Source organism: Cetorhinus maximus, chromosome 4, assembly GCF_964194155.1.
Source record: "Cetorhinus maximus chromosome 4, sCetMax3.hap1.1, whole genome shotgun sequence".
NCBI classification, from domain to species: Eukaryota; Metazoa; Chordata; class Chondrichthyes; order Lamniformes; family Cetorhinidae; genus Cetorhinus; species Cetorhinus maximus.
The window spans coordinates 133270338-133296574 of NC_135882.1; the positions used below are offsets into that span (position 1 = coordinate 133270338).

At 43.0% G+C, this 26237-nt stretch overlaps 1 protein-coding gene across 1 annotated transcript in view; it reads right to left on the reverse strand.

Moving 5' to 3' along the window:
- setd2 (SET domain containing 2, histone lysine methyltransferase) overlaps nucleotides 1–26237 on the reverse strand; it is a 116174-nt gene that overhangs the window by 54323 nt on the left and 35614 nt on the right. Inside the window, exons 3-5 of the mRNA XM_078540858.1 lie at nucleotides 12452–12467; nucleotides 6152–10812; nucleotides 975–1103 (exon numbers count right to left, since the gene is read on the reverse strand). Coding sequence (XP_078396984.1) covers nucleotides 975–1103; nucleotides 6152–10812; nucleotides 12452–12467 — 4806 coding nt within the window. The remainder of the gene's footprint in view (nucleotides 1–974; nucleotides 1104–6151; nucleotides 10813–12451; nucleotides 12468–26237) is intronic.

Here is a 26237-nt window from a genome sequence, read left to right on the forward strand (position 1 = left end):
ACAGAGCGTTTGATACCATGCACTTCCAAACAAATGATGTGGTTTTCCACTAAAGCTATGCTGTGGTTATCCAAATTTCTCTCCTCGTGATTTCACCAGTGTCACACTCAGATCTTTAAATCAACCCCTGCTCCATTTATATCAAAAATATCCACTCATCATCCAGTCCTATTCAAGCTTGCGTTGGCAATTTATGCGCTTGATATTGTTGAAAAGAGAGACAGATGCCAAAGCTTTTTGCTTTGCACTCTTCAGAACAAATGCAAGAATGTCAAATTTCAAATGATCACAACAATTTATACTGCAGGAGAAAAGAATGCTAATTGGTTGGCAAGTTGACTCTGATTGGCTGAGGCGGTGCCATGGAGAAAGCAATGGGGACTCTAGGCTCCCCAAGCTTTCGGGTTATTCAAAACCGGTGCAAGGATGAACATATTACTTTTGTTTGCAGAGAATGGGTCCCTGTGTACGAATGTATGTTGCTTCTAGCAAGTGCAAATGAGCCACTTTATGAGCTCAACTGATTATCTTAAATTGATTGTTATTAGCGCACTCAGAATTGTTTGGTAAGTGCTGCCCAATCGCAGAATCACATCTAAAAGTAGACATTTTGTTTTGGGTTTTGCGAGCGCGGACTGGTTGAGTGTGGTCTGTACTCTCCCTATTATGAGCAACTGACGGAGCCGTTTCTCTTCTTATACTTATTGACACTGGTGGTGTCTTCCACTGAGTACCTCAAATTGTTAATGAACACAAAAAGCCATGGTTGTAAAAGATGAACCCTCTGGGCCATTCTGGTTTCATACCCTGCAGTTGGCAGCAGCCAACCATCTGCAAAAAACGTCTGTATTTCACTTCAAGGTTTAACTAATGTCCATCGAGAAGTGCAAGTGGAGGCCCTAGAGGGTGTGCAGATAACGAGTGTTCATCCTAATCCTTGGTTGGTGTTCACAAATCAACAGGAAGGCACTTACCATTCTATCATGAGTAACCTATTGAGGCAATCTTCACCACAGGCCAGCTCTCCTCGCTCTCGGTCCTCCCGGGACAGCAAACATTCACACTGCATGCGCTTGATGTCACGGTGAGATTTACTTTTCTTCCTGCAAAATGTAAATCGGTCTAATTAAGATTTGGGGAAAGAGATAAATGCCTCGAACCTACCCAGGCTTCATAGCATTCCTATGGGGATGGAATCGCTGTCCCGAAAAATTAGCAGTGGGAGCAGCCTGAAGGAAGGAGAGACGTGATTTAAATATGACAGCACTGAGGAGCACAGAGCATTTCCATCATAGGAACAAGAGCAGGCCATTCAGCCCCTCAACGCTGTTCCACCATTCAATCATATCATTGCTGACCTCAGTGCCATTGGCTCACTGTTGCTCCTTTAACATGCTGACCTATCAAAAATCTACACATCTCAATCTATCCAGCATCCACTGGCTAGAATTTCCAGATGTCTCCTACCCTTTGTGTGAGAAAATACTTCCCGATTTCATTGCTAAACAGCTGGGCTCTAATTTTACGATTATGGCCCTTGTTTTGGATTTCCCCATCAGGGAAAAGCTTTTCTCTGTAGCTACCCAAAGAAATGCCCTTATCATTTGAAGTACCCCAATTTGATCACTTCTCAACCTTCTAAACGCAAGGAAATTCAAGTCAACCTACCCATATAATTTAACCCTTCATGGCCTGGTGAACCCGCACTGTATCCCCACCAAGGTCAATATATCTTTACTGAAGTCTAGTGCCTGGGCACAACGAGACTTTAAAATACGTATAAGAAGCGAAATGACAGAGATGCTGGAAATGTGAAAACAAAAGCAGAAAAGGCTAAAAGCACTCAGCCAGTCTGCAGAGTCACAAAATCAGTCAGTCAATGTTTCAGGTCATTGGAACACAGGAACAGGAGGAAGGAGGCCATTTAGTCCTTCGAGCCTGTTCTGCCAGTCAATGAGACCATGGCTGAATCACCGAATCACAGAATTTTAACAGCGCAGAAGGGGGCCATTCGGCCCATTGTGTCTGTACAGACTCTCCAATGAGCATTATGACCCAGTGCCATTGCCCTGCCTTTTCCCCGTGCCCCTGCACATTGTTTCTATTCAAATAATCATCTAATGCCCTCTTGAATGCCTCGATTGAACCTGCCTCCACCACACTTCCAGGCAGTCCATTCTAGACCCGAACCACTCGTTGTGTGAAAAAGATTTTTCTCACGTCATATGTGCTTCTTTTGCAAATCACTAAATCTGTGCCCTCTCGTTCTTGATCCCTTTACAAGTGGGAACAGCTTCTTCCTATCTACTCTGTCCAGTTCCCTCATGATTTTGAACATCCCCATCAAATCTCCTCTTAGCCTCCTTCTCTCCAAGGAGAACAATCCCAACCTCTCCAATCTATCTTCGTAACTGAAGTTTCTCATCCCTGGAACCATTCTTGTAAACCCCTTCTGCACTCTCTCCAATGAGTTCACATCCTTCCTATAATGTGGTGCCCAGAACTGTACACAATACTCCAGCTGAGGTCTAACAAGTGTCTTATATAAATTCAGCATAACCTCCTTGCTCTTATACTCTATGCCCCTATTAATAAAGCCCAGGATACTATATGCTTTATTAACTGCTCTCTCCATCAGTCCTGCCACCTTCAATGATCTATGCATATATACACCCAGGTCTTTCTGCTCTTGCACCCCCTTCAAAATTTCACCCCATATTTTATATTCTCTGTCCAGGTTCTTCCTACCAAAATGCATCACCTAACACTTCTCCACAGTGAACTTCATCTGCCACCTATCTGCCCACTCCACCAACTTGTCTATGTCCTTTTGAGGTTCTACACTGTCCTCCTCGCGGTTTACAACACTCCCAAGCTTCGAATCATCTGCAAACTTTGAAACTGTCCCCTGCACACCAAGATCTAAATCATTAATATATACATCAGGAAAGGCGAGGGTCCCAATACTGACCCCTGGGGAACTCCACAACAAACCTTCCTGCAGCCCGAAAAATATTCATTGACCATTACTCTCTGCTTCCTATTTTTCATCCAATTTTGTATTCACGTTGCTACTGGCCCTTTTCTCCCATGAGCAATAACTTTTCTCACAAGACTGTTGTATGACACTGTATCAAATGCCTTTTGAAAGTCCATGTGCACCACATCAACAGCATTACCCTCATCAGCCTTTTTTGTTACCTCTTCAAAAAACTCCAGCAAGTTAGTTAAACATGATTTCCCCTTTAGAAATCTATGCTGGCTCTTTCTTATCAACCCATATTTTTCCATGTGACTACTAATTCTATCCTGAAAATTTGTTTCTAGAATCCTGTCCACAAGTAAAGTTAAACCGACTGGTCTGTAATTGCTGGGCTTATCCTTACAACCTTTTTTGAACAAGGGTGTAAGGTTTGCAATTCTCCAGTCCTCTGGCACCTCCTCTGAGTCTAGGGAAGACTGAAAAATTATGGCCAGTGCCCCTGCAATTTCTACTCTCACTTCCTTCAATATCCTTGGATGCATCTCGCCTGGTCCCGGTGCCTTGTCAACTTTAAGTACCAACAGTCTATTCAACACTTCCTCCTTAGCAATCTAAGCTGCCTTTGCCCCATATCCCTTAGTCTGGCAAAAAGCTATTAATCTCAGATTTAAAATTATAAATCGGCCTAGCATCAAATGCCGTTTCCAGAAGAGAAATCTAAACTTCTATCACTCTTTGCAGGAAGAGCATTTCCCCAGCTAGAAGAACTAGTTTCTCTTTGTTCTTACAAATACAAAGTTTATAAGATTGTTATATTTTGTTCACAGTCTCTAATTTAGAAAGAAATGTAGTGATGGAGGCTTGGGTAGCTTGGCTGTTAAAGGCTAAAGGGTGGCCCGGGTTGTTTTACTGGGAAGAGGGTGCAAGATATTCACACATGCAGACAATGACAAGAGCATCTATGTTGGCTGTGGGCAGGCTGTCAGTCTACAGGTCTCACAGGGAGGTATTAAGAATGTCAGGTTTTATAAATGGTTATATTTTAAGCTATCCATTGAATTCCATGATAGAATGGAGTTGGGGGTGTAGAGGATAGCTAATAAGCATTTCTACCTGAGTACAAGGCCCATATGATTCATACTGCAATGGAGATGAGCTTTGAGAAAGGAAAAGTAAATAGAAAGCCATTGTTGTCAGGTTGCAGGTTTTGAGATATCCTTGAACCTCACAGGCAAGTCAGTCTGCAAAAATCTGAGTGAGTGAATGAGTGAGAGAGAAAGAAAGAGAGAGAGAGAGATAGAGGCAGCCAATCCTGTGCCTGAAGCAGAGAAAATGCTGTCTTTATTATTCACAATGTGGAAGGTGGGAAGGAACTCATTCAGATTTAGGAGACCATGTTCATGAGGATTGAAATAAGGCTGGAGGATTTGCCTAGCTTCGGCTATAGAGAGGAATCTCCAGGGAACCCCTCACTGTGAAAGTCAGCCCTGGGATCAGAAGTTGCCCAGCTGGGAAAATAAAAAGGAAGCACACCATCAAGAACAGAAAATATTTTGGACTGGTTCTGGGAGAATAAAGTGTCCACTTAAAGGACAGCGTAAAGTACATCAGTGGCAGGAGTTTTTGGTCGTTTAAAAGTTAAATGGGAGAAACCTTTCTGTAGCCTAGTGTTTAAGTTGCCTACAAAAATAGTGCTTAATTAATGTTTTTAGTTTGCCTGTTACAGTAAAAGTCTTAAAATTTGAAATCTTATGTGATCCTTCTAGTCAGTCACTGAAAATTCAAACATATTTTTAAAGATTATCTTTCTCTACTGGAATCATCATACTATCTACCTTATCAGTTCCCCTTAACATTTTGAAAACTTCAATCAAATCACCCTTTAACCTTCTAAATTAGAGGGCCTACAACCTTAGTTTGTTTAATCTCTCCTTGAAGCTTAATGTTTGGAATCCAGATGTCATTCTAATAAATCTATGCTGCACTCCTAAGGCCAATTTATCCTTCCTGGGGTGTGGTACACAGAATTGCTCATAGTATTCCAGGGGTGGTCTAACCGAGCTTTGTATAGCTAACCTGTGACTTTTACCTCCTTCTATAATATATCTCCTTCTAGATAATAAAGGCCAGGATTCCAGTAGCTGTTTTGATTATTTTCTGTACCCGTTCAAGACATTTTAATGATCAGTGTGACTGGACACGCACATGTCTTCTTTGGGCCTCCACTGCTTCTAGGTTTTCACCATTTCGGAAGTACTCTAGCCTTTTTAGGTCCAAAGTTTACATTACTTTACATTCGCCTACATTGAAATCCATTTGCTACAGTTTTGTCCATTCACTTAGTCTATCATTATCTCCTTGTAATTTTATGCTTTCCTCTATACTGCTTACAATGCCACCTATCTTTGTGTCATTTGCAAATCTTGTCGAAGGTCAAAGGCTCTTACTCAGTCCTGAGTAAATGAAGCTTTTTTTCATTTGTTTGTAAAGGGCAAAATGGACTGGTGGTGAAATTCAAATAACTATCTTGTGTTACCCTTCACTAAGAATCATAAAGCACAGAAGGCCATTCAGCTCATCAAGTCTCTGCTGACTCTTTGAATGGGTTGTCCAATTAGCTCCACTCTTTTGCTCTTTACCTATAATCCTATCTCTTCCTTACTAAGTTTACATTGTTTCCTTTTGAACATTACTATTGAATCTGCTTCCATCACCCCTTCAGGCCATCATAACCCACTGCTTAAAAATAATTCTCATCTCCCCTCTGATTCTTCTGACAACAATCTTAAATGTGTCCTCTAATTACCCACCCATCTGCCAATGGAAATAGTTTTCCCTTATCTAGTTTGTCTCAGCCCTTCATAATGTTGAGCATCTCTATTAAATCTCCCATATTTTTCTATTCAAAAGTGAACAAGCCAGCTTGTCTCTTCACCCAACTGAAGTCCTTCAGCTCTGGTATCACTCCGACAAATCTCCTCTGCATTCTCTCGAATGTCTTGACATCCTTCCAAAAATGTAGTGTCCAGAATTGATCACAATTCTCTAACTGAAACCTAACCAATGATTTATAAAGGTTTAGCACAACCACCACCAAGAAAATGCTATTAATACTCCATTATAGTGCAATTAAATCATTTAATAACAAAAGCGCTTAAAAGTAGTTACCTCTCTGTCAGATACAAGTTCTCTTCAATTAGCTCAAAGTAAGGGGGCATCAATCCCAGTTTTGACTGATCCTTCCAGCACTGAGTGTTTTTGAACTCCTCCATCTTGCACACTAGCGTGACCCATTCTTTGCAGGGCATCATGGGATGTGGATCTGGATCAGGCTCAGTGTTTACTTGCTCACAGTCCCGCGTGTCAGTGTCACTTTCCAAATCAGTGTCCACCTCCTCTTGTTGCGGCTTCTGGGACTCCCCGTGCTCTTCTTCTAACCTCTTCTCCGATCCTTTGGCCCTCGGCTCCTTATCTGCTGTGGAGTCGCTGGCCTTTAGAACCAGAGTGGTCCCCTTACTTGAATTGCTGGTTATCTCATGAGCCTGTAGAGAGCTCACACCTTTGGCAACAGATCGAGGGTCACGGGTCACAACCTCCCAGCTATTATAGATTGCAAAGTCATCAGTCATTGAATCTGGCTGCACCTGCCCTTGAACATCTGAGCCAGATATGTCTTGACTCAACTGGTAGCTGCTGTACAACACTGATTTGGAGTGTAACCGGGGGTCCCAGTAATTGGCTCTACTAGCTTGCCAGCAACTATTCCTTTCACCTAAATCTGCTTCCTCCGTTCGGTAGCCATATCTTAGTCCGTAACTACTATCCGGCTGCTGACAACTGCTGCTTGGTTTCTCCGGCTGACAGAAGTCCCAATCAAGACTATCAACATACTCTGGGCTATGTAAAGATCCTTGATCTTGGGCCTGCTGCTGCAGCCAAGGGATGGCCTGCCCGCTGTCTGGCTTTTCTCCTTGGCTTATCTCTAGCCCACCAGATGGTTGCGCAAGGCTCTCTCCAGCTGCAGGACTGTCCGAGTAGCTGCCAAGTGGATGCTGGTGCCTTTCTGCCAATCTGTCTGCACTCTGTTGAGCTGACTCTATCGAGCCAGACTTTTCATCTGCTAGAGGGAGCCGGTTTTGGTCAGGTGAAAACCTATCAGGCTGACTGGTACTGTCTGCCTTGTCACTCGACAACTGCTGCTTGCTGCTTTTGCAGGTCTCGCTAACAGGGGAAAACTGACTTGAAGAAGCCTGCGGCTGCTCCTCTGCTGCTTTGGGGGAGGATAACTGGCTGCCCTGGACTTCATCATCACCCTGGACCCGGCCATCGATAAACTCCTGGGGGCTACTTCCAAATTGGACATTGTTTAGCTGGTGTTCCTGACTGGGTTTCTCTTCTGCTTCTCGTTTGCCTCCTTCAACACTCGATTGCTTCTTTTCCTGACGATTGTTTCTGGAAGAAGGTGAGGAAGATGAAGGAGAGGATGACAGACTCTTCTCCAATGTTAATGTAGAATTCTTCGGAACTATTACAACAGACTGTAGACGGTTCCTGGGGACTCCACTGTCATCGGAATCAGAGCTCGTTTCACTTTCCTCGCTCTCCTGCTCACTGCTACTCTTGACAACCTCTAAGCATTCTTCATTTTCAGAGATCACACTGTTGTATTCTGCCTTCATACAGCTGCTGTCACAATCAGACTTGGTTTTGTAATTCTGTAAACTGTGCTCCGCTTCATTTGAGCTCAGCAGATTGGCAGTGCTCAAAGGCAGTAATCCCTCAGGGGCCACCTCCATAGCCAACTCTTCATCGGTCTCTTCCTCATCTTCAGATATTTCCATTGACTGCTCCTGCTCCACTTTAACAGAACTATCTGGTCTGGCAGAGAAAGGGGTTTCGTCATGATCTGTTGACTGATTTTGGGTTTCCCGAATTTCAGAAGTAAGATGGCTGGCCAAATCAGTGTACAATCTAACATTCTCAAATGAATCCCAATTCTGGTTGCCAGGAACTACATTCGGTTTACTTTTGCAATTGTGAAACAGTCTATCATGCTTCGATTCAGTACCATCTACTTCACTGATGTGTTGCTCCCTTCGACTATCCACATCCCTATTTTCTGTTGACTTTTCACCTATATGCTTTGCCTCTCTTGTGCAACTTTGAACATCAACTGAAATGGCCCTTGCTGCATCCAAATTCGAGTGGGGCAGGGACACAGCCTCTTCCAGTTTGGGGCAGGCTAAAATTTGATTTGTCTCAGTGTAGTGCCAAGTGCTGCGTTCCTCCAGTTTTGGGTGGGCCAAGGACTTAGCCTCATCTGAGCTGGGATGAGGAGAGGTTTTCAAATCCTTAGTTATGAAATTGGGTGAGGACAGCAATTCATTTGATAGAGAATGACATGAAACTGTCAAATCAGCTTCGCAATGAGATGAAGATCCCTGTTCTTCCTCTGATTCCGAGCAAGATGAAACCTTTGCCAAAGATCCATCTAAGTTAGAACCAGGCGAAGGCCCAGCTATTTCCACAGCGAACCTGGAGTGGCAGAAAGGCCTCGGCAAATCTGCTGTAGAATACGGTGAGGTGCTTACATAATTGTCCGACTGGCAATCAAATGAGGAACAAATCTCATCTGATCTAGAAACAGTTTGCATTGATCCTGACTTGTGCAGTTCAGGAAGCTCTCTGAATTCATCTTCTGACTCAGAGTATGGAGTCCTTTTTAATTCCTTGTCAGATGTATAAGGACTCAAAGTTCTCACTTTACAGGACCTCGAACTAGATGCAGTTATCTTTGACTTCCGATCCAACTTACAGTTTTCCCAAGAGTCCGATTTAGGTTCTGGTTCAGAAGCCTCCATTTCATAGCAAGTAGTAGATTTAGAATGAGATTGGGTTACAATCAAGTTATTGTCCAACCTACTGTTAGTCCATGGGTCTAATTCTGGCTCTGCAAAGTCCGTTTTAGCTACTTCCATTTCATAGACAGTAATCGGTTTAGAATGAGACGGGGTTACCATTGAATTCTTGTCTGACCTACGAGTCCACGAGTCCAACTCTGGTTCAGAAGACTCCATCTTAACTGCCTCCATTTCACAGCAAGTAGTTGATTTAGAATGTAATGGTGAAATCCTCGAATTAATATCTGGATTGTGACTGCTTCTGGAATCTGATTCTAGCTCTGAGCAGTCCCCCTGAATTGCTTCTATTCCACAAGTGGATAACTTGGAATGAGATGGAAGTGCCTTTAAATTACTGTCCAGCTTAAAACATTTTGAGTCCACTTCTGGCTCAGGGGAGTCTTTCTTTACAGCTGCTTCATGGCAAGAGGTTACAGGTTTGGAATGAGATGAACTTGTCCTCGAAAGACCATCAGATTTGACATTTTTCCTGCAGTCCAATTCCAGGTCAGGCGAGTTTGTTTTAACTATCTCTGGTTTATGACAAGAAGTTGATGACTTTGAATGAAATGAAGATATCTTTGAATGACTGTCTGATTTGGACATTTTCCTGGAATCTGATTCTGGTTCAGGAGAATTAATTTTATAGCTTTCTGACTCATGACAGGAAGCTGACGTTTTGGATATTTTATCTGATTTAGAATAAGATTTAGTCCTTTTAGTCTCTCTTTCCGACTCAGAGCAGGATGAAGTTGCCCTCAGATCTCTATCTGATCGTGATTGGTATTTCCTCGAGTCTCTATAGGATTTAGAACACAATGAAGCCCTTCTCAAGTCATTTGATCTGGGATGATACCTTCTAGAATCTTCTTCAGAATCTGAACAAGAGGAAGGGTCTCTTAAATCAGACCCCAATTTAGAACGGGAAGATTTGCTCCTTTCTGAGTAAGGGGAGCTTCTGCAATATCCTCTGTCCTTATCACGGTAATAAGAGGTCCTCGAACGATCTGATTTTGAGTAAGAAGAGGGTACCCTTGAGTCTCTGTCGGAGCGGGATCGAGAAGAACTGACTCTTTCCTCTCTTCCATACTTTGAGCGGGATGAAGTCCTCCTCAAATCTCGATCAGACTTGGAACGACCACTGCTCCTCTTATCTCTCTCAGACTTGGAATGAGAGGAAGCCTTTTCAACCTCATCAATTTTGGAAGCAATTGGGTTTTTCTTAGCATCTCGATCAGATTCAATGCTTCTCATTTCCTGTGACTTCCTTAGTAAATCCCCCTCAGATTCTGAGCCAGCTGATAGCGCTTGCACTGTTTCTTCTGCTTGAGTAAGCTTCCTAAGTTCATCATTTTCAGAAGATGAGGAGACATTCTTAAACTCTTCCAAGTTATCACTCTTCCCAATGTGGGATGCACTGAGGTTCTGATTTGATGGCTTCCGTTCAGCAGCCACCTTTGTCACAGTTTCAGTTCCTCCTATACAATCTTTCTTGATGGCTACATCCACAGGTTCCTCCACTGACGAACTGCATGGTTCCCTGTCCGGCAAACTCGCAGGTTTGGCTGCATCGTTGAGGTGCTTCTTCTTGAAATGCACCTTACTCCACTCTACCTTGGATTTGGGCGGTGAGGTAGTGGTCTCTGTAGCATCGGCTGAATCAGAGTCACTTTTACTGTCCTGACTCCCTTTCATCGAAATCGGAGGCAATGTCAGCGGAGGGACCTTGACTTCATCTGGTTCAGTCCCAATGGCACTTTGGAACCTATTTCGTAAGGTCTTTGTTACATTGAAGGTGAAAGACACTTTCTGTCGTCCTTGGTCCTCCAGGTTGACTTTCGCCTTGGTGCCCTTGGGTAGAAAGCGACTACAGCCTTTTGTCACTTGCCCTTTGAGAACACTCAGTACCGATGGATTCTCCACCTTGACCTGTAATGATATTACACACACTTTAGGTACGGCTCTGTAGGTTCTTGTTCATATTATAATTCAATCTTAAAGGAATGTCAATAAAGGTCTTTAAGGCAAATGCAAGAATAGTGCACCCCAAAGCTCTCAATTCATGTTTACTTTGCTAACCTCATTACTCTTGTGATAGAGAGGGTTCCTGCTCTGAATAGTTAACTGGTGACTATCCCTGTTAGAAAAATAGGTATGGGAGGACAGGATTGTGTACAACAGTGCTGCATCTCACAGTCACTCATTGTCTAGGCCTTGACATGAAGACTGGCCAATTAGCTGAGGAACTGGAAAGCATTGGTGGAACAGCAAGAGTGACACTACAAGGAAGAGCACAGGGCAGAGAGATAGCCAATCAGGGCAGCAAACGTGGCATATTTTCCCCTCCGTAATTTAGAGGATTGAGAAGAAGCTTAAGTTTCCCACTGATGTTCTGGGCTGACGTCAATTAGCCCTGCCAGGGGCTGAACTTGGGAGCTTCTTCGTGTGTATGGCTTTCTGGAGTGAAGCTACCGAGGGGCATTTAAGCATTCTTTTTTAACCAACATAAAGTGAAAAGATGATTCGAAACAAAAGAATGATTTAATCGTAACTAAACCAGCAACCTCACTCATACAGGCCACAGCAACGGTGATGTGGGAAATGGAAAAATGCACTTTGGTGCAGGGGAAGGCACTCTTCAGAGTCAGAGGGTTATTGTTTCAAATCCTACTCCGGGAGTTGAGCACATAGTCCAAGCCAACACACCAGTGGAGTACTGAGCGAATGCTGCACAGTCAGAGGTGCCTCTTTCATTAAGGCATTAAGCCTAACTACCATCTGTCCCCTCACATAAATGTTAAAGATCCTATGGCACAATTTCAGAGAAGTTTTCCAGTTTCCTGGACAACATTCTTCCTTAAACACAACAAAAAAAAAAATTAACTAGCGATTCATTCCACTGATGTAAATGGGGCCTTTTTGTACATGAATTGGTTGCTGCATTTCCCTACACATAAACAATTTTTTTTTCCATTTCTGACAAATGACATAAAATAATCCATAAATTTAAGTTTCTTCACTGGACCAATTTCACTTTGGTTTGCAACCTTACTTGTTGGGATAGTGTAGAGGGAAGCTTTACTGGGTATCTAACCCGTGCCGCATCTGCCCTGGGAGTGCTGCATGGGGTAGTATGGACGGGGCATTATGTATCTACCCAGCGCTTTACCTGTCCTGGGAGTGTTTGACAGGGCAGCGTAGAAGGGCTTTACTCAGTATTGAACGCATGCTGTACCTGCCCTGGTAGCATTTGATGGGACAGTGTAGAGGGAGCTTTACTTGGCATTGAACTTGTGCTGTACATGCCTGAGATCTCAAAGCTGATAACTGGCACATTCAATATGTGCTCAAAGTGAGGAACCTACAAGAATTCCCACGCAAAAAAGGTTAAAACATTTCCCAGATATCTGTTAGCACAGTTTATATCCCACTGGAGCCAGGTTTCTGAGTTAGGCTAAAGCTTAAAATTGACCAAATCTTTTCAATGAATAATCAAAACAGGTCAATTCCTCTCTCTCCCCGACACAAGGATTAAATTACAGATAATTGAACATTATTTAAATCTTACTGCATTCTCGTCTTCTCTGTTACAGATGACCAAGCAAGCCATGAAAAAAAAAAGAAAAAAGCACAAAGTTAGAAACTTGTTCTAATAAAAAACAAAAAGCAACAAAGGGACAATGACAGCTACGTCATAACCAAATACGGACTGTACTTTGCCCTTGTTCTCCCGAAGGTGCTTACACTCCCAAGTAGTTTCTCATGGGAAAAGAATATCTTCTGGCAACTCTGAAGGTTCAATGATGTAGAACTGGAGCAAAAAATACAACTAATTCACTAAATGTGCTTTAAGGAAACCTGCCATCTTTACCTGGTTTGTCCTACATGGGGCTCCAGTCCTACACCAAAGTAGCTGACTCTTATCTGCTCCCTTAAAGTGACGAAGTTGGCAATGGTTCAAGACAGTGGTCTAGCACCACCGCCTGAGGGAAACTAGAGATGGGAAATAATTGCTGGCCTTATCATACCCTGATTTAAAAAAAAATCAGCTTTGACATTATCCAATTGCAAGACTGATGGTATGGTATACAACTGCGGAGGGTATCGCTAATCAACTCCAATGCTTTTCTCCTCCACCATCCTCATGCATGCACTTTGCACCCACGAATGACTGGGTAGCAATCAGGAATGGGAGTCCTGACTTCCCTCCTCACCCCTTCTTACTAACCAAAGTCACCGAGGTGATCACAGTACAAACTGTTAAATGTCAATCGCTCAAGATTCTGTGTATAAACTGAGCACAATGATCAAAAAATGACTCAATTCTCTCAAGATTTTTGAAGTTCTTCACAATCTGGCTGTACTGCAGGACCTTAGTCCAAAATACCATTCTTTTATGTGGGAGGTGTGATTTCAGCTGGATGTTTGACTGAGGTAGACATCACGATAGACCTTGATCGTCTCCTCACTTGACATCTACTTGCCTCAAAGTCAGAAGTTTATGGACTCAAGTGACACTCCAGAGGTGCAAGATCATAATCCAGGCTGAGACGTCAGTGCTGCCCTGCCTGAGGTGTGGTGTTTCTGTAAAACATTACACTGGCACCCTGTTTACCTCTCCTGGTTGAATGCTAAAGGTTCCATGACACCATTTGAAGGAGATCATGGATGTTCTTATTTGTCCTTCAACCAACATCATAAAAAACAGATTAATTGGTCACATACCTCATTGCTGTTTGTGGCAAATTAGCTGCTATGTTAGACTACAGGAGTGATTATAGAGGCTGCAAAGCCCTTTGCAACACCCTGAGAATGTGAAAGGGGATGGTTAAACACAAGCTCTTACTATATAGGGACATGGAGCACGAGTAGGCTGTTCAGCCTCATAAACCTGTTCTCAAGCCATTTAATTAGGTTATGGCTGATCTGGACAAAAATTTAATATTCCTTACCAAACAAAAATCTATCAATTTTAGTCTTGAAAGCTGCAATTTGCCCAGTAACCACAACTTTTCAGGGGAAAGAGTTCACAATTTCTACTACCCTTTCTGTGTGAAAAAGTGCTTCCTGATTTCACTCCTCAATCATGCTTAAATAATAAGATTATGCTTTCTTGATCCCACCAGAGGAAATAACTTCTCTGCACCTACCTTATCAAATCCTTTCATGGTTTTAAATATCTTGATTACATCATGATTTATCCTTCTAAACTCAGGGAAATAATACAAGGCAGGCTTATAAAAGCTGCTCTCATAATAATCTTCATTATATCCCCATCTCGGACAAATGAGGTTTGGTTCCCCAAGCTGAACAACCACACACGAATGACTCGTGAGGTCCGATCAAAACCTCTCAGCAGTCCTTCACACACCACACCTTGTAAGTTTGTATTAGGAGGCTCGACTACAATTGAGCTGAACCTTGACTTTTACTCCCTTCTACTGCAGTCACCGAACAGCAAGGCAGCTGCACTGGACAACAATCAGAAGAGACAGTTCTTGGCTTGTTCCCCTGCCCATGGATATCAAGGCTAATTATAATATGGCCAGGGTCTCCTCACCTGATTGGCTTACTCCTATTCCTATGCTCAGATCGTCACATGAAATAAAAGCAAAATACTGCAGATGCTGGAAATCTGAAATACAAACAGAAAATGGTGGAAAAACTCAGCAGTTCTGGCAGCAACTGTGGAGAGAGAAACAGAGTTACGTTGAGTCAGTTAGCTCTGAAGATGATTCATACAAACTTGAAACTTTAGCTCTGTTTCTCACGCCACAGCTACTGCCAGACCCGCTGAGTTTTTCCAGCATTTTGTCTTCACGTGGAATACTCATTTGGAAATTAAGATAAAACAGCTGTCAACTCAGTCAAACTAGGGTTTGCACTTCTCTTGCTTCTAAGCCGACAGTCCGAGAACAGTTTCCATTTTGCACAGCACTGTTTTGTGGTTGTTTTGAGCTTACAATGCCTTCTAACTCCATCAAATGCATTTCACAACTGCTCATCAATTACTTTGCTAACAAGGGGGTGGACAATGTGACCATCTTTCCTTCTTCAGGGAACAAGCTGAACACTGCACGGTGCTTCTCCCCGTCTTTCACCACGACAAACCGGCCAAGATCAACAGCTCATTGGAGGGTGGGGGAAGCTAAGTTCAGATCAGGAGCACAACATCATTGGTGGCTCAAAGTGATATCCAATGACTGGAGCTTCTGGCAAAGTACATTCGTATGTAACTCCCAATCTAATTACACATAATATGCAGGTATCAAACACCTCCCAAGGCCACCATGGAACAGGCTTCTCGAGTGGGGTGAAGGCAGTGTAGCAGAAGTCTGTTAAGAAACCATCCATAAGGCATCAGACTGAGTCTGCCCTCTCAGATGGATGGAATAGATCCCATGACACAACTGGAAGAACAGCAAGGGAGCTCTCACCAGTGTCCTGGCTTGTACTTAATCCTCAACCAACATGACTTAGAACAGGTGATCTGGTCACGTTTCTCACTGCTGTTTCTAGAATCTTGCTGTGCACAAAATGTTAGTTGCATTTCATTACAACACTCTGAAAAGTCACATAACAAGGCAGCCATTTTGACCATTTTAATCATCGACTATCATTAAAATTTAGGACAGGACTTATTTTGTCTGTTTGGTGTGGTAAACATTGATGGGTATGTTTTGTCTGTATGAAACACACAAAACATACCTATCAATGTTTGCCATACCAGAACATAAAAGCAAAATACTGTGGGCGCTGGAAATCCGAAATAAAAACAGAAAATGCTGGAAAATCTCAGCAGGTCTGGCAGCATCTGTGGAGAGAGAGACAGAGTTACCATTTTGAGTCTGTATGACTCTACTTCATTGGCTGTGAAGCACTCTGAGTCATCCCAATGTTATGAAAGGCGCTAAATAAATGCAAATGTTTCTCTTTTTCACATAGAAGCAGTGAACTAAATGAGAGTGGAGGGGCACAGGTAGAGAGGGGAGGGAAGAAGAAGAAGAAAAGAAAAATCACAGAATTTTCAATCAAGCACGCCACAATCTAGAAAAAAACTCCAAGAGACTTAAAAGCCATCTATTTGTTACTGCATTGTGAAACATTTAGGACTACAAAATATTTTGGAATTAAACCCCTTAGGGAAGTTGGAAACTCTTCCCTTTAACTGAAACAGATAGAAAGGAGTTGGATGTGTTTTGTTTAAGAAGTAAGAATTTTTGGAAAATTGGATTTTGTTTCTTTTTTTAAAAAAAATGCAATACTCTTTAATAAACCTCTTTCAATGATGAAATGTCCTCGTGGTCTATGAGGTACTGGAATTCAGGAGACCATTTATTCAGCATGTATTGTGGCTTTGTTTTCTGATAAATTCCTCTCATTCAATTTAACGTGTGTTTATGTGACTTTGTCTTCCAATAACTTTAATTGATGAATTCCTCTCATAAGTTCCTCCAATAACTCTTGCAAGGTGTGACTTGGAGAAGCATCAGGAGCAAAAATGGCTCCCAAGATCCTCTGCCCTCACCACCCATAAAGTTGAGGCATCCAAAGTCACTAGAAACATTTAAATTATGGAACAGACAAAACATACCTATCAATGTTTACCATACCAAACAGTCAAAATAAATCCTGTCCTAATTTTTAATGATAGTCAATGGTTAAAAAGGTCAAAATGGCTGCCTTGTCACATGACTTTTCAAAGTAAAATGCAAAGTTATTTTTTCAAATTTTAAGTTTTGATTTTCTATTATTCTTCCCCTTGTTATTTTTGAACCAGGTAGCAATTATTTCGCACTGAGTAGCTTGGTACACCACTTCAGAGGGCTTCAGGGGTTAACCATACCACGTGGGATTGGAGTCACATAGGATCAGACCAGGATAAAGATGCCAGGCACTGTTCTCCGAAGGGCACTACACTAGTGAACCAGTTAGGGTTTTTGCGACAATCCAACATCTTTTATGGTTGCGTTTCTGAAGCCAGTCCACAAATTAGTTTCAATTTTCCTACTTGCCATACTGGGATTTGAACTAACAAACTCTGGGTTGCTGACCTGGTACTAAAACCATAGGATACTATACCCATCTGCACAGAGAAACATACACAGAACTTCATAAAATGAACAGTGATTTGTTTTGGGCTTTTTATTACACTAAAGCAGAGTTACCTGCCTTCTTTATTATCACCAAGTTTATACTAAAATAATCAAGAGATTAAATGAAAGTTTGGTATTTTAAAGTCAATTGGTCTTTTTAAAAAAATGGAAATGTTGAACTTTCTTATGCCATTATGTGTATTAAATGGAAAAATAATAAAACAACACCAGCTATCGATTATGAACTAACTTTTAAATGCTATTTTTGACACGTGAAATGTTTTCCTTTGCAACATGGAGTCCCTTCACGCCAACATTCTGAAGCCTTAATTATAAAACAGATTGCTAAATCACAGTGATAGATTACTTTAAGCTCGGTTAAACACACCATTCATTTCGTAGCATATTGTTTAACTCAGGGTGGAGGATTGGGGGGTGGTGGGAAGGAGATCAGAATTAAGCAAACCGATAAGACAAATCCAACCCACCAGCTGATTTTAAATGAATAAACAATTTAAAGTTATATGCTTGAAATATATAAGGTTGTGGGTTCAAGACCCACTTCAGATACTTGAGCACGTAACTCATGCTAACAACTCAGTGCAGTACTGAGGGAGTGCTACATGGGCAGAGGTGCCATCTTTTGGATGAAACATTAAAGCAAGGACCCATATGCCATCTCTTAGTGTCCTAGATAAGGCCCTCAGCTTTTCATCATACATATCAAATTAGGTGGATGGGAGGAGGTGGCTACAAAATGACAGACTGAAACTGTGCATCATAACTCCTTCAACAGGCTTCAGGGTAACAACATCAACAGCTGCTTACAAGGTAATCATAAGAGTCATTGAGCAAGCAGAAGTCAGTAAAGGTTGGATTGCTGGACAACAATTAGAAAATAGGGAGGGCTTAAATTTATATTGCACCTTCTTCAAAATAATGCCATAGGATCTTTTATGTTCAACTGAGTCGAGATCTTGTTTCAATGTCACATTCAAAATGTGTCAGCTGTGGCTCATTTGGTAGCACTCTGGCCTCAAGTCAGATGGGGTTCAAGTCCCACTCCAGACTTTAAAAATCTAGACTGACACTCCAGGGTAGAACTGAGGGAGTGCTGCACTGTTGCAGGTTAAGATTTTGAAACTAAGGCTCTGTATGATCTCCCGAGTGAAAATAAAAGACTCCAAAGCACTATTTCGAAGAGCAGTGGAGTTATCCCCTGGCCAATATTTATATCTCGTACAATATCATAGAAACAGACTGTCTGGTCAGTAACATAGATGTTTGTGGCAGCTTACTGTGCACAGCGTTTCCTGCATCACAACAGTGACGACACTTTAGAAATAACTGATTGGCTATAAAGTGTTTTGGGATGTCTTGTTGTCCTGATAGGCACTGTATAAATGCAAATCTTTCGATCTTTGAAAAACAACACCCATGACAATACTGCCTCAGTCCTGCACTGCAACACTTACATTAACTACAACTGATGCTGGCGTCTAGCTATTTTGTACATTGCAAGGCACTTCCAGATATAATTTAGCTATACTGACTGTTATTGAAAGCAAATGGAGACCCACTTCCTTTGTGGGTTTCTGCATTCGTAGTCGGAACAATTTTTGTTGTGGATGCAGACAACCAGCAGAAGTTCTTTCTTTCTGTTCAAATGTCTCTCCGGCCTCATCCTCTCTACCCATGTAATCGCTCCAGCCCTACGACCCTCTGGGAACTCAGCCTCTGACCTCTTGCGCAAACCTCAATTTCAATCATCTCACCATTGAAGGCCATGCCTTCAGCCATCTAAACCCAGGGTTTTGGAATTCTCCCCTTTAAGGTCCTTTTGGAAACCTAGCTTTTTGCCCAAGCATCTGGTCACCTCTGCTAATATTTCTTCTATTGGTGTCAATTTTTGTCCAAGTACACTCCTGTGAAATGCCTACGGGTATTTTCCTATGGTAGAGGCACTATACAAATGCAAGTTGCTGCTGCCTGGCTCTCATTCTGCAGCATCAACAAGCCAAGTGTGAAAATCTGGGAAGTGGATATTTCAGAACCAATCCCAGGTGGGCGATACAACATATGCAAAGTACAAGTGTTGTTCTCAGTCTTGGGCTTGACTACTGAGTTTTTAAAATACTGACTGGCTTTACTGCCTCGACTAATATTTTTACTTTTCTACCTAACTGGAGAATAAAAAGCAAGAAATGAGCTTCCAGAACTTGCCGTGCCCCTAGCCAAGCTGTTCTAGTACAGCTACAACACTGGCATCTATCCGATAATGTGGAAAATTGCCCACTGTCCTGTCCTCAAAAAACAAATCCAATCCAGCTAATTACCATCCCATCAGACCACTCTCGTCATCAGCAAAGTGATGGAAGGTGTCATCGACAGTGCTATCAAGCAACATTTACTCAGCAATAACCTGCTCACCGAAGTTCAGTTTGGGTTCTGCCAGGGCCACTCAGCTCCTGACTTCATTCTTGGTTCAATCATGGACAAAAGAGCTAAACTGAACAGTTGATATGAGAGTGACTGCCCTTGACATTAAGGCAGCATTTGACAGAGTGTGGCATCAAGGAGCCCTGGCAAAACTGAAGTCAATGGAAATCAAGGGGAAAACTTCACAGTTTGAAGTCCTACCTAGCACAAAGGAAGATGGTTGTGGTTTTTGGAGGCCAATCATCTCAGCCCGAGGATATTGCTGCAGGAGTTCCTCAGGATGGTAGCCTAGTCTAAACCATCTGCAGTTGCTTCATCAATGACCTTCTTTCCATCATAAGATCAGAAGTGGGGATGTTCGCTGATGATTGCAGTGTTCAGAACCATTTGCATTTGCAACTCCTCAGATACTGAAGCAGTCCGTGTCCATATGCAGCAAGACCTGGACAACATTCAGACATGGGCTGATAAGTGGCAAGTAACATTTACACCACTCAAGCGCCAGGCAATAAACATCCCCAACAAGAGAGAATCCACCCATCTCCCCACGACATTCAATGGCATTACCATCGCTGAATCCCTCACTACCAACATACTGGCAGTTATCATTGACCAGGAACTGAACTAGCCATATAAATGCTGTGGCTACAAGAAAAGGGTCAGGGGCTGAAAATTTTGTGTCAGGCAACTCACCTCCTGATTCCCCAAAGCCTGTCGAATAGCTATAAGGCACAGGTCAGGAGTGTGATGGAATACTCTCTACTTAGCTGGATGGGTGCAGCTCCAATAATGCTCAAGAAGCTTGACACCATCCAGGACAAAGGAGCCCAGTTGACAGGCTTTCCACCTACCACTTAAAACATTCATTCCCTTTACCACCCGTGCTATGTGACCAAAGTGTGTACCAGCTACAAGATGCACTTCAACAAGGCTTTTTTGGCAGCACCAGCCAAACTCGCAACCTCTACCACCTAGAAGGGCAGCAGGTGCAGGGGAATGCCACCACCTCAAAGTCACATACCATCCTAACATTGAAAGATATCGATGTTCCTTCATTACTGCTGGTTCAAAATCTTGGAACTCCCTATGTTACAGCACTGTGGGGTGTATCTACACCACTGTTTGCAGCAGTTCAAGTAGGCAGCTCATCCCCACTTTCTCAAGAGCAGTTAGGGTTGTTCTATTGTGATGAATCCAAAGGAAACAGGGTTCCCAGCAATCTCTGCGCATGATAAAAGCAAAAATCTGTGGACGCTGGAAATCCAAAACAAAAATAAAAATACTTGGAAAAACTCAGCAGGTCTGGCAGCATCTGCGGAGAGGAACACAGTTAACGTTTCGAGTCCGTATGACTCTTCAACAGAACTAAGTAAAAATAGAAAAGAGGTGAAATATAAGCTGGTTTAAGGGGGGGTGGTGGTGGCAGTGGGACAGTTAGAGCTGGATAGAGGGCCAGTGATAGGTGGAGATAGCCAAAAGATGTCATAGACAAAAGGACAAAGAGGTGTTGAAGGTGGTGATATTATCTAAGGAATGTGCTAATTAAGGGTAGAAAGCAGGACAAGCAAGGTACAGATAGCCCTAGTGGGGGTGGGGTGGGGTGAAGGGATCGAAATAGGCTAAAAGGTAGAGATAAAACAATACATTAAAAAATAATGGAAATAGGTGGGAAAAGAAAAATCTTTATAAATTATTGGGGAAAAAAAAGGGGGTTCGGTAAAGGGGTGGGGATGGAGGAGAGAGTTCATGATCTAAAATTGTTGTACTCAATATTCAGTCCGGAAGGCTGTAAAGTGCGCATGTGTCGGCTCTGGAGATTATTCTTCGTACGATCTTGGGGTTTCTGCACATGTGCCGGCCAGCAAATGGCCGCACATGCGGAATGCCCGTCCTGCGGCCTGTGGGGAGTCATGGACACTTCTCGTGACCCAGGCAAGCCCATATGGAGGAAGTATCACCGGCTGCACAAGTTTGAGCTCCACGTTTCAGAGCTTGAGCTGCAGTTGGAGTCACTGAGGTGCAGCCGTGAGGCAGAGAACTACATGGATAGCACGTTGAGAGAGGTGGCCACACTGCACTTTAGGGGCAAGGAGGCAGATAGGGAATGGGTGACCACCAGGCAGTCCAAGAGAAACAGGCAGATAGTGCAGGAGCCCCAGAGATCCCGCTCACTAACCGGTTTTCCATTCTGGAAATCGGTGAAGATGATGGATCCTTGGAGGAGTGCGACAACAGTCAAGTCCATGGCACTACGGGTGGCCCAGCTGCGCAGAAGGGGAAGAAGAAGAGCGGAAGGGCAGGACTGATAGGGGATTCTTTAGTTAGGGGAACAGACAGGCATTTCTGCGGCCATCAACGTGACTCCAGGATGGTTTGTTGCCTCCCTGGTGCCAGGGTCAGGGATGTCACAGAATGGCTGTAGGACATTCTTGTGGGGGAGGATGAACAGCCAGAGGTCGTGGTCCACGTTGGTACTAACGACAGAGGTAGGAAGGGGGATGTGGTCCTGCAATTGGAATTTAGGGAGCTAGGTAGAAAATGAGCAAGCAGGACCTCCAGAGCAGTAATCTCCGGATTACTCCCAGTGCCACGTGCAAGCAAGTACAGAACTAGGAAGTTAAGACAGATGAATGCGTGGCTGGAAAGATGGTGCAGTAGGGAGGGCTTTAGATTCCTGGGACAGGCTCTGGGGGAAGATAGCATCTGTACAAGCCGGACAGGTTGCATCTGATCAGAACCGGGACTGAGTTCCTTGCAGGTCGTTTTGCTGGTGCTGTTGGGGAGGGTTTAAACTAACTCAACAGGGGTGTGGGAACCAGGAGAGAACATCAGAAAGTAATACCAGGGTGCACGGAATTTTGGGAGAAGCAGATAGTACTAAAATAGAGGACAGTGAGTTAATAGATGGAGTTGGAGTAAAGAAGCAAGTATTGAAGTCTAAATCAGGGTTACAATGCATGTATGTGAATGCATGGAGTATAGTTAATAAACTTGGAGAGTTACAGGCACAGATTGTCTTGTGGGATTATGATGTTGTGGCGATAACGGAGACCTGGTTTAAGGAAGGGGAGATCTGGTTGCTAAATATTCCTGGTTACTAAGTGTTCAGAAAAGATAGGAAAGGGAAAAAAGGAGGAGGGGTGGCGTTTTTGGTTAAGGAGAGTATTGCAGTACTGGAGAAAGAGCATTCAAGGCCAGAATCTATTTGGCTAGAGCTAAGGAATAAGAAGGGTGAAATTACATTACTTGGTGTAATATATCGACCACCAGCTAATGGGAAGGGTATAGAGGAACAAATCTGCAAGGAAATTACAGAGAGGTGTAAAAGTCGTGGAGTAGTTATAATGGGGACTTTAATTACCCGTATATAGACTGGGATAGTGCTAGTGTAAGGGGCAGTGAGGGACAAGCATTCCTAGATTGTGTTCAGGAGAATTTTCGACAACAGTTCGTGCCCAGTCCAACAAGAAAGGGGACACTGCTAGACCTGGTTTTTGGGTCAAGTAGATCAAGTGACAGTGGGGGAACATTTAGGGGACAGTGATCATTGTATCATAGGGTTTAGGATGACGTTGGAAAATGACATTGGTCAATCCAGAGTAAGGATAATCAATTGGCAGAGAGCGGACTTCAATGGGGCAAGGACGGAGCTGGGCTGGATAAACTGGAACCAAAGGTTGGCGGGAAACGCAGTGGCTGAACAATGGGCTACCTTCAAAGAGGTGGTGGTTTGGGTACATTCAATGTATGTTCCCTCATAAGGGAAGGATAGGACAAAGAAATCCAGAGCTCCTGGGTGACAAAGGAGATAGAAATCAAGTTAAATTGAGAGCCAAGCTGAATACAGAAAGTTCAGAAGGCAAGTGGAAAAGCAAATACGAGAGGCAAAGAGGAATTAAGAGAAAGGACTGGCAGCTAACATAAAAGGAAATCCCAAAGTATTCTATAAGCACATCAATAGTAAAAAGGTGGTAAAAGGAGGAGTAGGGCCGATTAGGGACCAAAATGGGGATTTATACATAGAGGCAAGAGGGATGGCTGAGGTGTTAAAAGAATACTTTGCATCTGTCTTTACCGACGATATTGCCCAGGCCATGGTGACAGCAGAGGAAACTCCGTCACTAGAAGGGTTTAAAATTGATAAAGAAATATTGGATAAGCTGTCGGTACTTAAAGTTGATAAGGCACCTGGACCGGGTGAGGTGCATCCAAGAATATTGAAGGAAGTGAGAGTGGAAATTGCAGAGACATTGGCAATAATCTTTCAATGTTCCCTGGATTTAGTGGAGGTGTCGAAGGGCTGGAGAATTGCCCTTGTTCAAAAAGGATTGTAAAGATCTGCCCTGCAAATACAAACCAGTCAGTTTAACTTCGATAGTGGGGAAACTTCTAATTATTCAGGATAGAATTCAGTGTCACATGGAGAAAGGTGGATTGATTTGGAAGAGTCAGCATGGATTTGTGTCTTGTAAAATCGTGTCTAACTGACTTACTGGAGTTTTTTTGAAACGGTAATAGGGATGATTGATGAGGGAAAGGCTGTTGGTGTGGTGTATATGGACTTTCAAAAGGCGTTTGACAGAGTGCCACACAACAGACTTGTGAGGAAAGTTTTAGGTCATAGAATAAAAGGGACAGTAGCAATGTGGATACAAAATTGGCTGAGGGACAGGAAACAAGAGAGTAATGGTTAATGGGTATTTTTTGGGCTGGAAAAAGGTTTATAGTGGAATTCCCCAAGGGTCAGTATTGGGACTCTTGCTTTTCCTGATATATATAAATGACCTAGATGGTGTGCAGCGGACAACTTTAAAGTTTGCAGACTGAACAAAACTTGGGAGAATTGCAAACTGTGAGGAGAATAGCGTAGAACTTCAAAAGGACATTGATACATTAGAGGAGTGGGCAGTTAGGTGGCTGATGAAGTTCAATGCGGAGAAGTGTAAGGTGATGCACTTTGATACAAAGAACATGGAGAGACAGTATAAAATAAAGGATACTATTCGAAAGGGTGTGCAGGAGCAGAGAGGCCTGGGTATATATGCACACAAGTCATTAAAGGTGGCAGGACAGGTAGAGAGAGCTGTTTCTAAAGCATACAGTATTCTAGCCTTCATTAATAGGGGCATGTAGTATAAGAGCAGGAGGTTTTGGTGAATTTATATAAGATACTGGTTAGACCTCAGCCGGAGTGTTATGTACAGTTCTGGGCACCATACTATTGGAAAGGTGTGAACGCATTGGAGAGAGTGCAGAAGAGCTTTACGAGAATGGTTCCAGGATTGAGACATTTCAGTTATGAGGAAGATTGGAGAAGTTGGGACTGTTTTTCTTGGAGGGGAGAAGGCTAAGAGGAGACATGATAGATGTTTTCAAAATCATGAGGGATCTGGACAGAGTAGATAGGGAGAAACTGTTTCTGCTTGTAAACGGATTGAGAACCAGAGTGCACAGTTTTAAAGTCTTTTGCAAAAGAAGCAAATGAGTGGTGAGAAAAAACTTTTTCACACAGCAAGTAGTTAGGGTTGGAATGCACTGCCTGGAAGAGTGGTGCAGGCAAGTTCGATTGAGGCATTCAAAAGGACATTGGATGGTTATTTAAATAGAAACAATATGCAGGGTTACGGGGAAAAGGCAGGAGATTGACACTAAGTTAAAATGCTCAGAGAGCCGGTGCAGACACGATGGGCCAAATGGCCTCCTCCTGCACCGTAACAATTCTGTGATGCATAGTTGGTGCATTTTCCTGGTTACAAGCTGGTAAATGGCACTGTGCACATGTGCAGTTTATTTCTTTTATATTTTTAGATGGAAGCTGTTCCAGCTCGCTTGCGTAGAAAGGGAAACAAGGAACAAAAGCAAAGCAGTGGGAAATGAGGGTCAGGTGATCTAGAGGAGAATGCCATTTGGAAGGAAGTGCCAGAAGCTGGAAACAAGAGGGACTGGAAGGAGACCCCAAAACAAAGAAGTCCCAAACCAGGGAGTGGAACAGAAAGAGGTCCCAGGAAGACAGTCAAGTTGAGGAACAAGGGCAGGAATCAGAAACAAATCCTGTTAAGTGTAGTGAAGAGTGAGGAGCAGAGGAAGAGACAGAGCTACGGGGAGCAGACTTGGAATGAGATGGGCTTGTGCGAAGTCAGAAGATCTGAGGTGATAGCTGAAGGTCAGTGACTCCTTACTATGGGCCTTTGGAGCAGTGGTGCTCTGCTTGGCACTGCCGAATATGTGAGAGTGCGCATGTAGAAGTTGAAGCTTAAACACACGCAGAGATCCAGGAGGAAGGAACCTTGGAAAGAGAGGTTGGTCCCTGGAGGTGGATCCTTGTTGGAGATGTCAAGTGAAAGCATCGTTTGGGACCGAATTCCAGGGAGAACCTTTTGAACGTAGAGGTTGGCTGCCCTTGTGTGTGTGAGAGAGCAAGAGAACGAGAACGAGGATGAGAAATCCATAGAAACTTGGTTTTGGAGTGTGGTGTGTCTGACCACAGTTCGCCTGTGAACATTAGAGTGTAAGGTCGATTTTGTAACTTGTGCTATCCTTACAAATTTGCATATATATTCATAATGGTATAGTTGGGGTGAAGGAGTAATGTAATATAGTTGTTTTTCTTGTTTAATATATGTTTTATTCTTTTGTTAAAAGTTCATCAGCAGACTCCTGTGACTCTGTTCAGTAACCACCCTCCATGTTTCTAAACAAAAAATAAAAGTTAGGATCGATCAAGCCAGGTTCCACCCTGGGATCTGACTTGTCCAGTAGTAACATCAGCTGGGATCGCAACACTATAAATGTTGACATTGTTAGTGACATCCACATCCC